Source organism: Ammodytes marinus, assembly GCF_949987685.1.
Source record: "Ammodytes marinus genome assembly, chromosome: 24".
In the NCBI taxonomy this organism is placed as follows: Eukaryota; Metazoa; Chordata; class Actinopteri; order Uranoscopiformes; family Ammodytidae; genus Ammodytes; species Ammodytes marinus.
Window position 1 is genome coordinate 15,756,437 of NC_137228.1, and position 12,511 is coordinate 15,768,947.

General features: G+C 41.8%; 1 protein-coding gene across 1 annotated transcript; it reads left to right on the forward strand.

Moving 5' to 3' along the window:
• The first annotated feature begins 3,293 nt into the window (after window positions 1-3,293).
• On the forward strand, window positions 3,294-12,278 carry LOC307270099 (butyrophilin subfamily 2 member A2-like). The gene is made up of 6 exons (XM_080053259.1): window positions 3,294-3,699; window positions 3,844-3,985; window positions 4,873-4,922; window positions 9,337-9,431; window positions 10,480-10,726; window positions 11,125-12,278. The coding sequence occupies exons 2-6, from the start codon at window positions 3,954-3,956 to the stop codon at window positions 11,247-11,249; spliced, it is 549 nt and encodes a 182-aa protein (XP_079909385.1). The 5' UTR covers window positions 3,294-3,699; window positions 3,844-3,953; the 3' UTR covers window positions 11,250-12,278.
• The last annotated feature ends 233 nt before the right edge of the window (window positions 12,279-12,511 follow it).

A 12,511-nucleotide genomic window follows, 5' to 3' on the forward strand; every position in this document is an offset into this window, starting at 1 on the left:
CACAATAAACAGAGATGTATGTAGTGCTCTTACTGAGAGAGAGAGAGAGAGAGAGAGAGAGAGAGAGAGACAGCGAGAGAGAGAGAGAGCGAGATGTATGTAGTGCTCAGCCTCTTACTGAGAGAGAGAGAGAGAGAGAGAGCGAGAGAGAGAGAGAGAGACAGCGAGAGAGAGAGCGCAAGAGAGAGAGAGAGAGATATGTATGTAGTGCTCAGCCTCTTACTGATGACAAATTAACATTAACAATAATGTGTAATGTCATTTGTCTAATTTCATCCTGTTACACTTAAAACACATTCAAACTAAAATGATTCCCGCCACCAATTTTTGTATCATAATCGTTTAATACAAGTTTTATTTTTAAACTCCATATCGGAAGTGTTGCTAGTATGATTCTACCTTTACAATATACATTTTATTTTGAAAAGTTCAACCAGGTGTATAGCTTCCATATGTCTCACCTTATCTAGTTTTATTTTGAACGTCTTAACTGAAAGTATTACTCATGTGTGATTGGGTCTGGCTTTACACTATTATGGTTGTTGTTCCTATATGTGTCCACAGGAGGGCGCCAATGTCCGCGCTCTGAATACTATTAGTACTTTAGTTACACAGATGGATAGATAGATAGATAGATAGATAGATAGATAGATAGATAGATAGATAGATAGATAGATAGATAGATAGATAGATAGATAGATAGATAGATAGATAGATAGATAGATAGATTGATAGATAGATAGATAGATAGATAGATAGATAGATAGATAGATAGATAGATAGATAGATAGATAGATGGATGGATGGATAGATAGATCACTCACTCACTCAGCCATTCTACTATTTACTATTACTCATATGTGATTGTTTGCCTCTACCATGGTCTTTACACTGTTGTGGTTGTAGTAACTATATGTGTCCACAGGAGGGCGCCAAATACCACACTCTGAATAGTATAGTACTCTGGTTACACTGAGAAGCTGATAATCTTTACACACACACACACACACACACACACACACACACACACACACACACACACACACACACACACTGATAGATAGATAGATACAGACAGACAGACAGACAGACAGACAGACAGACAGACAGACTGACAGGTAGATAGACACAGATAGACACATAGATAGATAGATAGATAGATAGATAGATAGATAGATAGATAGATAGATAGATAGATAGATAGATAGACAGACAGACAGACAGACAGACAGACAGACAGACAGACAGACAGACAGACAGACAGACAGACAGGTAGATAGACAGGTAGATAGATATACACTTGCTAACTACAAACTTTTATTTTTTTACTCAGATTTCAAAACTCTGCTGGGGCACGTGCCCATACACGTGCATGTCCAGGGGCGTAGCACCAGATTCTGGGCCCCTATACAAAAAGTCCTGATGGGCCCCCTGAAAGGCGGTCTTACATTACACATGTCTCTCTGAGCCAGACAACTCCACAATATTTCATCTGATGAATGACCAAATCATTACTTTTACCAGTGTTTCCCCCAGAAAATGTCTTAGTCAAGGTGGTCACTGGGCAGGGTCACAGGAGGCGCGGCGCTGCGAAAATTTTGGGGGTATTTTGCTCAAAGATGCCAATGCGCACTTTAGAAATAAACAACTGTTTATTTGAATACAAAAATACAACAGACACTGACCTTACAGTTGTGCAATTCTGTTTGCTATGTGCAGGTAAACATTTTGTGCAAACATGCAGACAGTACAAAGCACAATTAAAGAAAACTTCTACTGTTTTGGTGCAATACTATACAGACACACTAAATACAAATAATAGACCATACACTTTTGTAGGCACATCAAGTGCAAATTCTACTTTTTAAATTCCTTTATGGATGGGGGGCTGTGATTATTGTGGACAATAGGCCTACTGTGATGCGATAGCCTATAATTCATTAATGGTTATTATTAGCCTACTTGCTTGATTTATTTTTAAATACAGAGGTTATTGGTCGTTTTGGAACATGTCTTTCCCAATCAATTTAAAACATAAAAATAAAGCAGCATTGAAAATTCAGAAAATCAATCTTGTTGGCCTACACTAGCATGCTGTTCTACAAATAACTCAATAGTTGAAATAATAAATACAATGTGTTTTCCCTTAAAATGTCTAAATGCATTTCAAAGACAGTAACAGTGTGGCACTTCTTTAAACTTACTGAAACTTGCAGGGGCCATCACTCTCATGTATTCATCAGACTTTTCTCTGCGCTGTCTGAGCTGATAGATAGTTTGTGTTGCCACAGTGATGTGGAGTATTAAACTGTCCTAGCTTTGTCAGCACTTATATCTGTACAGCTAAATATCCCCATAGAAACATCGCTGCGTTTATTTTCGCCACCAGTTCAATTCAATGTTGGCTTGCTCCTGCTTACTCTCCCGCACACATGCCTTAGTCATGCGCAGGCCCCTGATCTCCTTGCAAGGGTCAGGGGCCTATCACGAGCCAGTCAATTATTTCTTTTTTTGGAATGGCATTGTTCAGGGCCTTCGAAGATCGGGGCCCCACATTGAGCTTGTTCAAAAAAAAAATATATATATATATTATTTTTTTTGATGGGCCCCCCTCTGCCTTGGGCCCCCCCCACGACTGTATCACTTTCCCCCGCAGTCCGTCGGCCCTGTGCATGGGTGTCACAAGCTACTTATGCTCTTTTCAAGACCTTTGCTGACCAGGGACCAGTTCTAGTGGCCACAGTCCTACCATTAATGTAGTACTTGAAAATTGGCCCTATATCAGTGGATTGGAGTGTTTGTGCGATGAAAGTGGCAACTACTTATCAAAAAAAAGTTAAGAAAGAAAAAAATGAATACATATCATCTCTGAACTAGGCTTGATATCAGGAAAAAAAAAAAAAAAAAAAAACATCCGAACTGGGGGGGCCAGTAAGATTTCAGGGGGCCTCCCCATGCCCCCCCTAGCACCGCCCCTGCTCGGGGAGGCGCTGCTGGTTACAGGTGAGAGGAAGTCATGAGCACATGTTAAGGCCGAATTCCACCGGCTGCGTCTCCGGTCCTTCTCCGCTCCAGCACGGCAGAAACAAAAATACAATTAAGAGCAGTCAGTGGGTGAGTTTCCACCACGGCCGCTGCGCCGTCTCTCTGCTCCGCTGCTGCTCCAGCTCTCCGGTGAAATATGCACTGCTTCTATTTCTGCCGGATGCCGGAGCTCACCGCATCAATTTAGCACAGAACACATCGAGATAGACAGGAACACAGGCGCCGACAAAACAATAAAACCTCCGGTTAATTTTCAAAATAAGACACTCGGTGTTCACTGCAGGTGACATTCTCAAAACAGTGACACATACAAGCATGTCCACTGTTCTTTTACTCGTTCGGATGGGAACAATAACCTTCCGTGCGTTCGTTGTTGTGTAAATACCATATAGGAGAATCATATTATCAAGAGCGATCGCCCGTCACTTTTATTACCACGGGAACTCCTCGTTCTCGCGACCCCAGCAGTTCAGCGGAGCTGGCCGTGCTGGTTTGAAAACGGAGCCGGTGGGTATTGCCGCACGTGAGCGCACGGAGCAAAACCGTTGGACACCGCACCCGCAGCCAGTGGAATTCCGGGGTGAGTCAGGTAGTTTGATCAGCTCTCCCAGTGAGATGCAGCTCTTCATCTGCTTGCTCGTTAAAGCAACGTCTGTAAGTTTTATCTTTATTTTCCATGTGATTTATAGATGTACCGTTGCATGCTCACTGTTCAGCTTTATTAATACCTACCTTTATGTTTGTACTGTCTAGACTGTTCAGCTTTATTAAGACCTTATGTTTGTTCTGTCTTTACAGGAAATGACCATTAAACTACATGAGTAATCCTCAACGCGCTGTGGAGTTCTTTGGAAAACGTTTGGCTGACTGGAGAGACGACTCGAGCCCAACACTGCTTCTGCTTGGAGATGGATTGTAGGAGAGATACAGGACGAGTAAGGTAGGTTCTAACCTGTGTGTGTGTGTGTGTGTGTGTGTGTGTGTGTGTGTGTGTGTGTGTGTGTGTGTGTGTGTGTGTGTGTGTGTGTGTGTGTGTGTGTGTGTGTGTGTGTGTGTGTGTGTGTGTGTGTGTGTGTGTGTGTGTGTGTGTGTGTGTGTGAGAGAGCGTGTGCGCGTGTGTGTGTGAGAGAGAGAGCGTGTGCGCGTGTGTGTGTGAGAGAGAGCGTGTGCGCGTGTGTGTGTGTGTGTGTGAGAGAGTGTGTGTGTGTGTGTGTGTGTGTGAGAGAGTGTGTGTGTGTGTGTGTGTGAAAACTGAAACAGAACCTTGTAAACTAACAAAACCGGTCTTTGTAGTAACGGCACTAAGCAGTAAACAGGCCTGACGTCACGAGGACACACACACACACACACACACACACACACACACACACACACACACACACACACACACACACACACACACACACACACACACACACACACACAGCACAGTTAGGCATCAAATGTGGAAATACATGCTGGCGTTTACAGTAGAAGACGTTAACCTTTTTTGTCTAAGAATATTTAACTTTCAAATTTCCAATTTTCACGCGACACACACAGAGAACACACACTAACATGGCTCCTCACCCCTCACTCTCACACACACATACACAAGGACACTCACACACACACACACACACACACACACACACACACACACACACACACACACACACACACACACACACACACACACCTTTCTCACGGGGAATAGGCAGAATAAAGATAATCAGATAAAAGTATGACAGTAAAAGGGTAAAAGACGCCCAGTTGAACAGCAGCGTCTCTAGATAAAGTGTTGAATAATGTTGAATAGTTTTAATAACGTGTTGTCGTGTGTTTCAGCTTGGAAGAGATTCTGCTGTTGATCGTGCTCATAAACAGAGTGGAAATAGGTGAGTGGGACTAAAGTTTATCAAACTTCAATGACAATATCTTTAATGTGGGTTGATGAATATGTCTATAACTCTTTTCAGACGCTTTACTATCATGAAACTAACTCCACACTTTCCATAGTTAGAAGGATAGATAGACAGACAGACAGACAGACAGACAGACAGATATATAATTCTTTATTTCAGACCCAGGGGGATCCATATCAACACAAACAACATAAACAAATACACAAACACAGAGTAAAAAATACACAGCCTTTCACAATATTCAGTGCCAAGCATACAGACATGATCGCCAATGGTTCCACAGTCTGGAAGAAAATCTGACCGAACTGCATAGAGGGTTGGCCAAAACTGCAATTAAGTTATTTTCAGACTCAGATGCCCTACACATAAATCCATGCATCAGGCCACGTAACACAGCAGAGCAGGTAGGGACCCCCACACTTACAAACATTTGGCTTGCACTGGAGCTTCTTGGAGCTCTCAGCAGTAGCCTCATGCTGTCATTATAGGCCACTGTAAGCTTTCTAATGCTGCCTTGTTTATAACGACACCACAGGTGGGCAGTATACAGCGGCGTACAATACGCTCTAAAGAGTGAGATTTTGACAGGTACAGAGCACATACTAAACTTACGGCAGAGCATGTTCGCTTGTGCATACAGCTTCCGACGCTGCCTATAGATATCATTGTCATCAGACAGGTCATTAGACATAATATGGCCCAAGTATGTAATTTCACTGCACACACTGAGTGCAGTGCCAGACAGATAGAAGTCAGGGAAGGTTGACTGTCTGTCTCCTCTGCTTCTGACAATCATGATCTTACTCTTTTTTGCGTTGTATTTTATGTCAAAATCATCACCATACTGTGTGCATACTCTCAGAAGCTGTTGTAGACCAGCACTATATGGGCTAAAGATGACCAGATCATCTGCGTACATAAGGTGGTTAATGAGTGAGTCCCCAATCCTACAGCCTGTACCAGATGCATTTAAAATCAAAGACAAGTCATTCATATACATATTAAAAAGAAAAGGAGACAAAATTCCGCCCTGGCGAACACCATTGGTAACATGGAAGGGATCAGATGTTACACTCCCCCATCTCACCCTCATTGCCTGATGCGAGTACCAATAGACCAAGATTCTAATTAAAAAACCAGGGACCCCACTTTTAGACAATTTTAAAAACAATTTCCCATGATTAACACGATCAAAAGCTTTAGAAGCATCAATAAAACACATGAACATTGTGGAATTTTGCCTATTATATTTATCTAAAATTTCCTTTAGTGCAAAAATACATAAATCAGTACCATGCTTTCTTTTAAAACCAAATTGGTGGTCAGTAGACAGGACATACCTCTCAAGTCTACTCAGTAGAACTGTCTCCAGCACTTTGGACATGACACTGGCCAAAGCTATTGGCCTGTAATTATCCGAGCTGTTTAGCTTCCCCACTTTATCTTTTATCACTGGTACTAGCACAACAGAGAGCATAGAATCTGGTAACACTCCATGAACAAAAAGGCCTGTGTAACATAGAGCCACCAGAGGGTATAGTTTCTTACTGGCAAGTTTAACATGTTCAGCTGTAATATCATCCTGACCACAGGCCTTGTTATCTCTTAACTTCAATATTGCTTCATGGACTTCAGCAGCAGTGACAATAACATCATCATTAAAATCTACACTATCCACTACAAACATATTACCTTTTACACAGTTTAACAGTTCATAGTATTGTTTCTGCCATAACTGTGAAATTTCATCAGGACCACTCACACCATCTATATTAGATGGAAGAGATTTTTTGCAATTATTGATAGTTTTTATTTCTTTCCAGAAGTCATTAACATTATTTTTTTGCAGCTTCCTTGCCAGTGAATCTGACCTCATAGTGTTTTCATTTCTTTTGATATAGCGAAGTGCATTTTTAAATCTAGCATTAGTGCATTTTTTATTTTCAAATAAAGGGCCATGCCTGCTTTTGCCTGACTCAGCCCATTCTTTAAAAGCATTTCGGGCCTCTGCATGGAGCTCTTCTACATGGTCCTTCCAACCTGGCTTAGCATTGAACACTTTAGTCCTATGTTTATATAGTGGCCTGCTCGAAATTTTAAGAGACTCCACAATTGCTTCATACAAAGAACATAACTCTTTACAATGTTGATCATCTTTACAGTTCATATCCCGACACCATAAGGCATCTCTTGGTACCTGAATATTACACAGCAAAGCATCAGTATCACTAACATATTTATTGAGATCTGTGCTAGACAGTTTTGTCCAATCTATTTTTCTTACATCAATGCCTTTATCCACAGGCAACAACACAGGTAAATTGCCAGTGTTCAAGACCATGTGAAAGGGTATATGGTCCGTAGTAGCCAAATCATAGTCAATCTTCATAATGTCAATGGAGTCATGGGCATCCACTGTACAAAGGCAGTGATCTAGCCACGAAGTAGAGTGCCAGGCCTCGCTGATATAGGTATAACTATCATTTGGCAATAGTAATTTACTTGATAAAATCAATCCACTGTCTGAACTAAACTGAGCCAAATGTTTACCAAATAAAGAGTTGGCATCAGTTACATCAGCATTCATGTCACCAATAACATATATGCAGGTAGAAGGATTGTCCTGAATAAAAGACATGATAAATGCCAATCTACTGAGGTACTCATCCTCATTTTTCATGCACTCATATGGCGTATAGACATTTAAAATCATTATTTTCTTATCATTACAACACAGCTCAATTCCAATTGCCCAGTCAACTCCCAGTCGTATAACATTAACCAACTGGTCATATTTTTTATTCCACATGGTGGCCACGCCCCCTGGGATCCTCCCCCGGACGACTTTAGCGCTCAAGTCAGTTGTTGATTCACCTGCCCCATGAAAGTCCCTATGTATAGAATTTAGTCCTCCCAGGTCTTGTTTAGCCAGGAACGTCTCCTGAACACACAAAATGTCACATCTCTCCATCAGTTTGTCCACAACAACACGGCGTGATAGACTCTTTACTATCATGAAACTAACTCCACACTTTCCATAGTTAGAAGGATAGATAGATAGATAGACAGACAGACAGACAGACAGACAGACAGACAGACAGACAGACAGACAGATAGGCTTTGTTTACCTCTCTGTTTACCAGTGGTGTGCTTTGTGTTAAAACGCCTCCTCACAGCTGTGTCTCCTGCTGCTTTCCATCTAAAGGGGAACACCATGTTATAAGGAAGGACAGATGTTAGGACAGATGTTTGGGTCAGAGACAGTAAATGGGACACACTGTTTGTTTTGTTCAACTCTTTGAGAAGGACAGACAGATTTTTTCTTTATTAGGCAAAGCTTCAAACAAAAGTATTCTTCTTAATTCGCTATACTCTGAAACAAACATTTGCGATTTGCGGTCAAAAAACTGTCCGGCTTCCCGTCTCACTCTCATCTGTCTCACATACAACCAGGTGATTTAAATCCCTTCATTAGAGTAGGGTCCAGCTGCAGCCCCGGAGACAAACACCCTGGCGTGACAACAACACCCAGGCGTGACGGAAGCAACTGTGGTGTGACGGACATGATTTTTTGACTAACTATTTAGCTTCCATGTCATGTCTGCTACGTCACTCATGTGCCCTGACCCTAACCCTAACCCTAACCCTAACCCTGACCCTAACCCTAACCCTAACCCTAACCCTAACCCTAACCCTAACCCTAACCCTAACCCTAACCACCCAGCTGTGAAGCCTGAACCTAATCCTCAAAACAATATAAACAACACAAACTTAGTAGCCTATCGGTCTGCGGTCTTTTTATTGTTTGACGTGACGTACTCAAGATGGCCGCCGCGGTGTAATCTAATGTTCTATCTATTATTTTCTAACCTCTCCCTGTCCCCTTGCCCTAACCCTAACCACCCAGCTGTGATGCCTGAACCTAATCGCCAAAACAATATAAATAACACAAACTTAGTATCGGTCTGCGGTCTTGTTAACAGGTAAGGTCCGTCACACCACAGTTACTTCCGTCACACCTGGGTGTTGTTGTCACGCCAGGGTGTTTTGTCTCCGGGGCTGCAGCTGGATACTATTGCTTCATTAGGTGAATGAATACAATAATAACCCTGGCCTACAGGGGGAGCCAGACAGAATAATAACTCCACTTAACCATAGCTATATCAATTATTATTTCCATTTCATTATTTCTATATTCCCATTATGGCTCCGACATAGATAGATAGATAGATAGATAGATAGATAGATAGATAGATAGATAGATAGATAGATAGATAGATAGATAGATAGATAGATAGATAGATAGATAGATAGATAGATAGAAGGTGGATTTGGGTTTACAGTAACATTTTAAACTGACATGAACTCTTTGTGTGTTTTGTGTCAGTGGCGTCGCTGACTATAGTGGCGCAGAGTATAGAAGTTGAAGCTTTCACCGGAGAAAACGTCCTCCTTCGCTGTGTTCGTACCGACGAATTACAGGTAAGAATCAATGCACACACACACACACACACACACACACACACACACACACACACACACACACACACACACACACACACACACACACACAGGACGTTAACATACAAGTTTAATAATGTTCAGAATACTCCTGCATCATAACTTTGACTAGATGAAATGTGTAGACAGGGTTGTCAAAACTGATTGATTGGCCCGTGGCACATTTTTAAAATATAATGTAATATGGCCCTTTTAATTTTTAAATAATTTAAATGCACTCGTTATATTACAGAGAAATATGTCCCATAAAAGAAAAAGAGCACCAAGCCCATCCCAGAGGACCCTGCATAATATTTTATTTTAAATTAATATTATTATGGAAAATCCATGTGTCCTTCTCCAATAGCTTCTAATTCATCTGACACAGTGTCTCCATTTTTTTTCATACAAAATTGTTCAGCTTTAGCCTCTTAATTTCCCTCTCAAAGTGCACCAGATTCATGCATTTCACTTTAAAAACTTGAAAAAATCTCCCGGGGGGTCGGGATCTCGGCTGGCTACTTTTTTCACCCAGCTGGACATTAGACACAAAAGCAGAACACACTGGGTGTATCAATGGCATTTAACAAGAGGCAGGATGTGTCCGTTTAATGTGCAAGTGAAGTGTTGCCGTGAAGAAGGATTACAATTTACGAAGACACTATGAAACTAAACATCAGAGCAGCTACATGTCCTGATAAATGTGTTATTTTTGCAAAGTGGCCCGGCCCTTCGTAGATTTTTCTGTATGTGGCCCTCAGTGAAAAAAGTTTGGACACCCCTGCTCTAAAGCCACTCCGTTGTGATTGGTTACCTTCCTGGAGACCTGCAAAGGAATATGTCTAAATACATGTACGTCATTACTTGACACTTTAGTTTCGTTAAAGATGACTATAAACTATTATAACAACATGTGTAGGTCAGAAAAGACAAAAAAGTATAATAGGTGCTCTTTAAGGTCATCATACCATCAGATTATCATATCAGCCTAAGATAGATTGATTGATAAATGTCACATTCTCATTTCCAGGATCCAGTGTCTTTTTACTGGAGGGATAAAGATCAAATCCATGTATTGGACATTATGATTGACGGGCCCAACCGTTCCAAAGCGGCAAAAAAAAATCAGTTCAGCGGCCGCGTGACCAGTTTTTACACCAAAGGGAATTTCTCCATCGTGATAAACAATGTGACAATGAAAGACAACGGAACGTACAAGTGTCACGTCGAATTCAAAAAGTATTTTTACGAGCAAACTGTGACGCTCTTGCTGACAGGTCAGTGCTGCTCTCTCATTGGTGGATAGAGGGAACCATAACAACGGTAACTTTGTTACCCTGTTCAGACATTAACCATGACTCCTGAGTTCCCTGCTCTCTTCACATACATTTAAAGTAATGTTAAAAAGTCTTCCATTGTTAAAGAGAGAGACACACACACACACACACACACACACACACACACACACACACACACACACACACACACACACACACACACACACACACACACACACACACAGTCACTGTTTGTAGACGTCTGTCAGTGATCTGACAGGAAGTCATCCATCAGTGTGTCTGTAGCTCCAAACTGAGAAACACAGAGAAGGTTTTGTGGAGCTGATCTGCACTAACCCTGTGTATTGATGTGGTTGTGTCTCTTCTCCTTGTTCCAGATAAACCCATAGCCAGGTTTGAAGGCACAGAGGCGTCTCTCCTTCCTACACCAGCAGGCGGCGCTGCAGACACACACACCTCCCTCTGCCCCACACTGCTCTGTCTGCTGTGGGCCTGTGTTTAGGCAGACACACACGTTACCTATAAAGCTAAAGCCACACGCTAACTAGCAACACGCTAACTAGCAACACGCTAACAAGCAACACAACACATTCTAAAGAACTCTGGAGAAAACCTTTAAATGTGGAGTCAGTGATTCTGAAGAATTGTTAACATTTCTGTTTACAGAGCCTAGGCTGTGTATTAACCCTGTTTACAGAGCCTAGGCTGTGTATTTACTCTACTGCGAAGCTACTCGGGAGCTAACGGCTACAAATAACACTCAGCCGACTTAAAACCAGCAAAAACATTAGCTTCAAAGTTTGATTTCTACACTAGTAGCTTCCTATCATTTGTCTTGTTATAACCGACTGCTGTGGGAATGTAAATAGGTGATTTTGATCTAAAGCTGGATGCTACTCCCGAAGCTAATCGCTACACAACACTGTCAGGCACATAACCAATAAAACATTCCTTTTCGTTTCACCGTTTGAATTACTGCACAAGTAGCTTTCTCTCCTTTGTCTTGCTATACACGAGGCATTATTAGACTGCTGTGGGTAAGATACATGAGTGGATTATGAGCAAGATGCTTCTGTGTTGGTTTATGTAACATTCAGCGTGCCTTGCTGTACCACGGGCATCTTGTCGCTTAGCGGGGAAAACAATATGGCGTTTGAAGGACATTTATCCAAAGGATCTGGGGTCCGTGCACCAATAAGAAATAGGGGTGGGGGGCTTATCATAGAATATTCCACAGTGGAAGTTTCTGGTTAGGCACACCGTGGACCCTGTTATGTGTAGATCTGCTCTATGTTTGCAGAGCTCCTTCAGCCCCTCCCTCACCTCGTTAACTGCCACCTGTGCTGCCTATTTAAGCCTGGAGGCTTAATTGACTCACTCTCTCCAGCCAGGGCCAGCAACATGGCCAACAATCACCCTTTTGTTACAATAAACATCATCTTCTTATACTTTTACCAGTGGTTTGACTACTTTATGTTCCTTCCCCGAGCCGGGTTGTAACAGACCCACATTTATGTTAAAAACATTGAAAAAGTGCATTTTGCATATTATGGGACCTTTAATGCTTGTTTTGAGTTTCATGTGATGTTGTTTTGAGTCTGAAATAAAAAGTGAAAGTCAACAAAAAGCTTTTCAGTTGTTCCTGCAGTGAAGGCCAAACTGAATGTCTTCTATCAGGACATCTAGGGAGTGAAGGCATGTTTCAACACAAGGCTTTTGGTAAAATAGTTTAGACTGCAGAGAAACATGTCTCCTCTCGCTGGA

Excerpts from the sequence above, each read along its gene's own strand:
- LOC307270099 (XM_080053259.1), top strand. The coding sequence starts at position 3,954 with ATGGATTGTAGGAGAGATACAGGACGAGTAAG. Across the intron at positions 3,986-4,872 it reads AGAGATACAGGACGAGTAAG|CTTGGAAGAGATTCTGCTGT; the intron begins GTAGGTTCTAAC and ends CGTGTGTTTCAG. Across the intron at positions 9,432-10,479 it reads TTCGTACCGACGAATTACAG|GATCCAGTGTCTTTTTACTG; the intron begins GTAAGAATCAAT and ends TCTCATTTCCAG.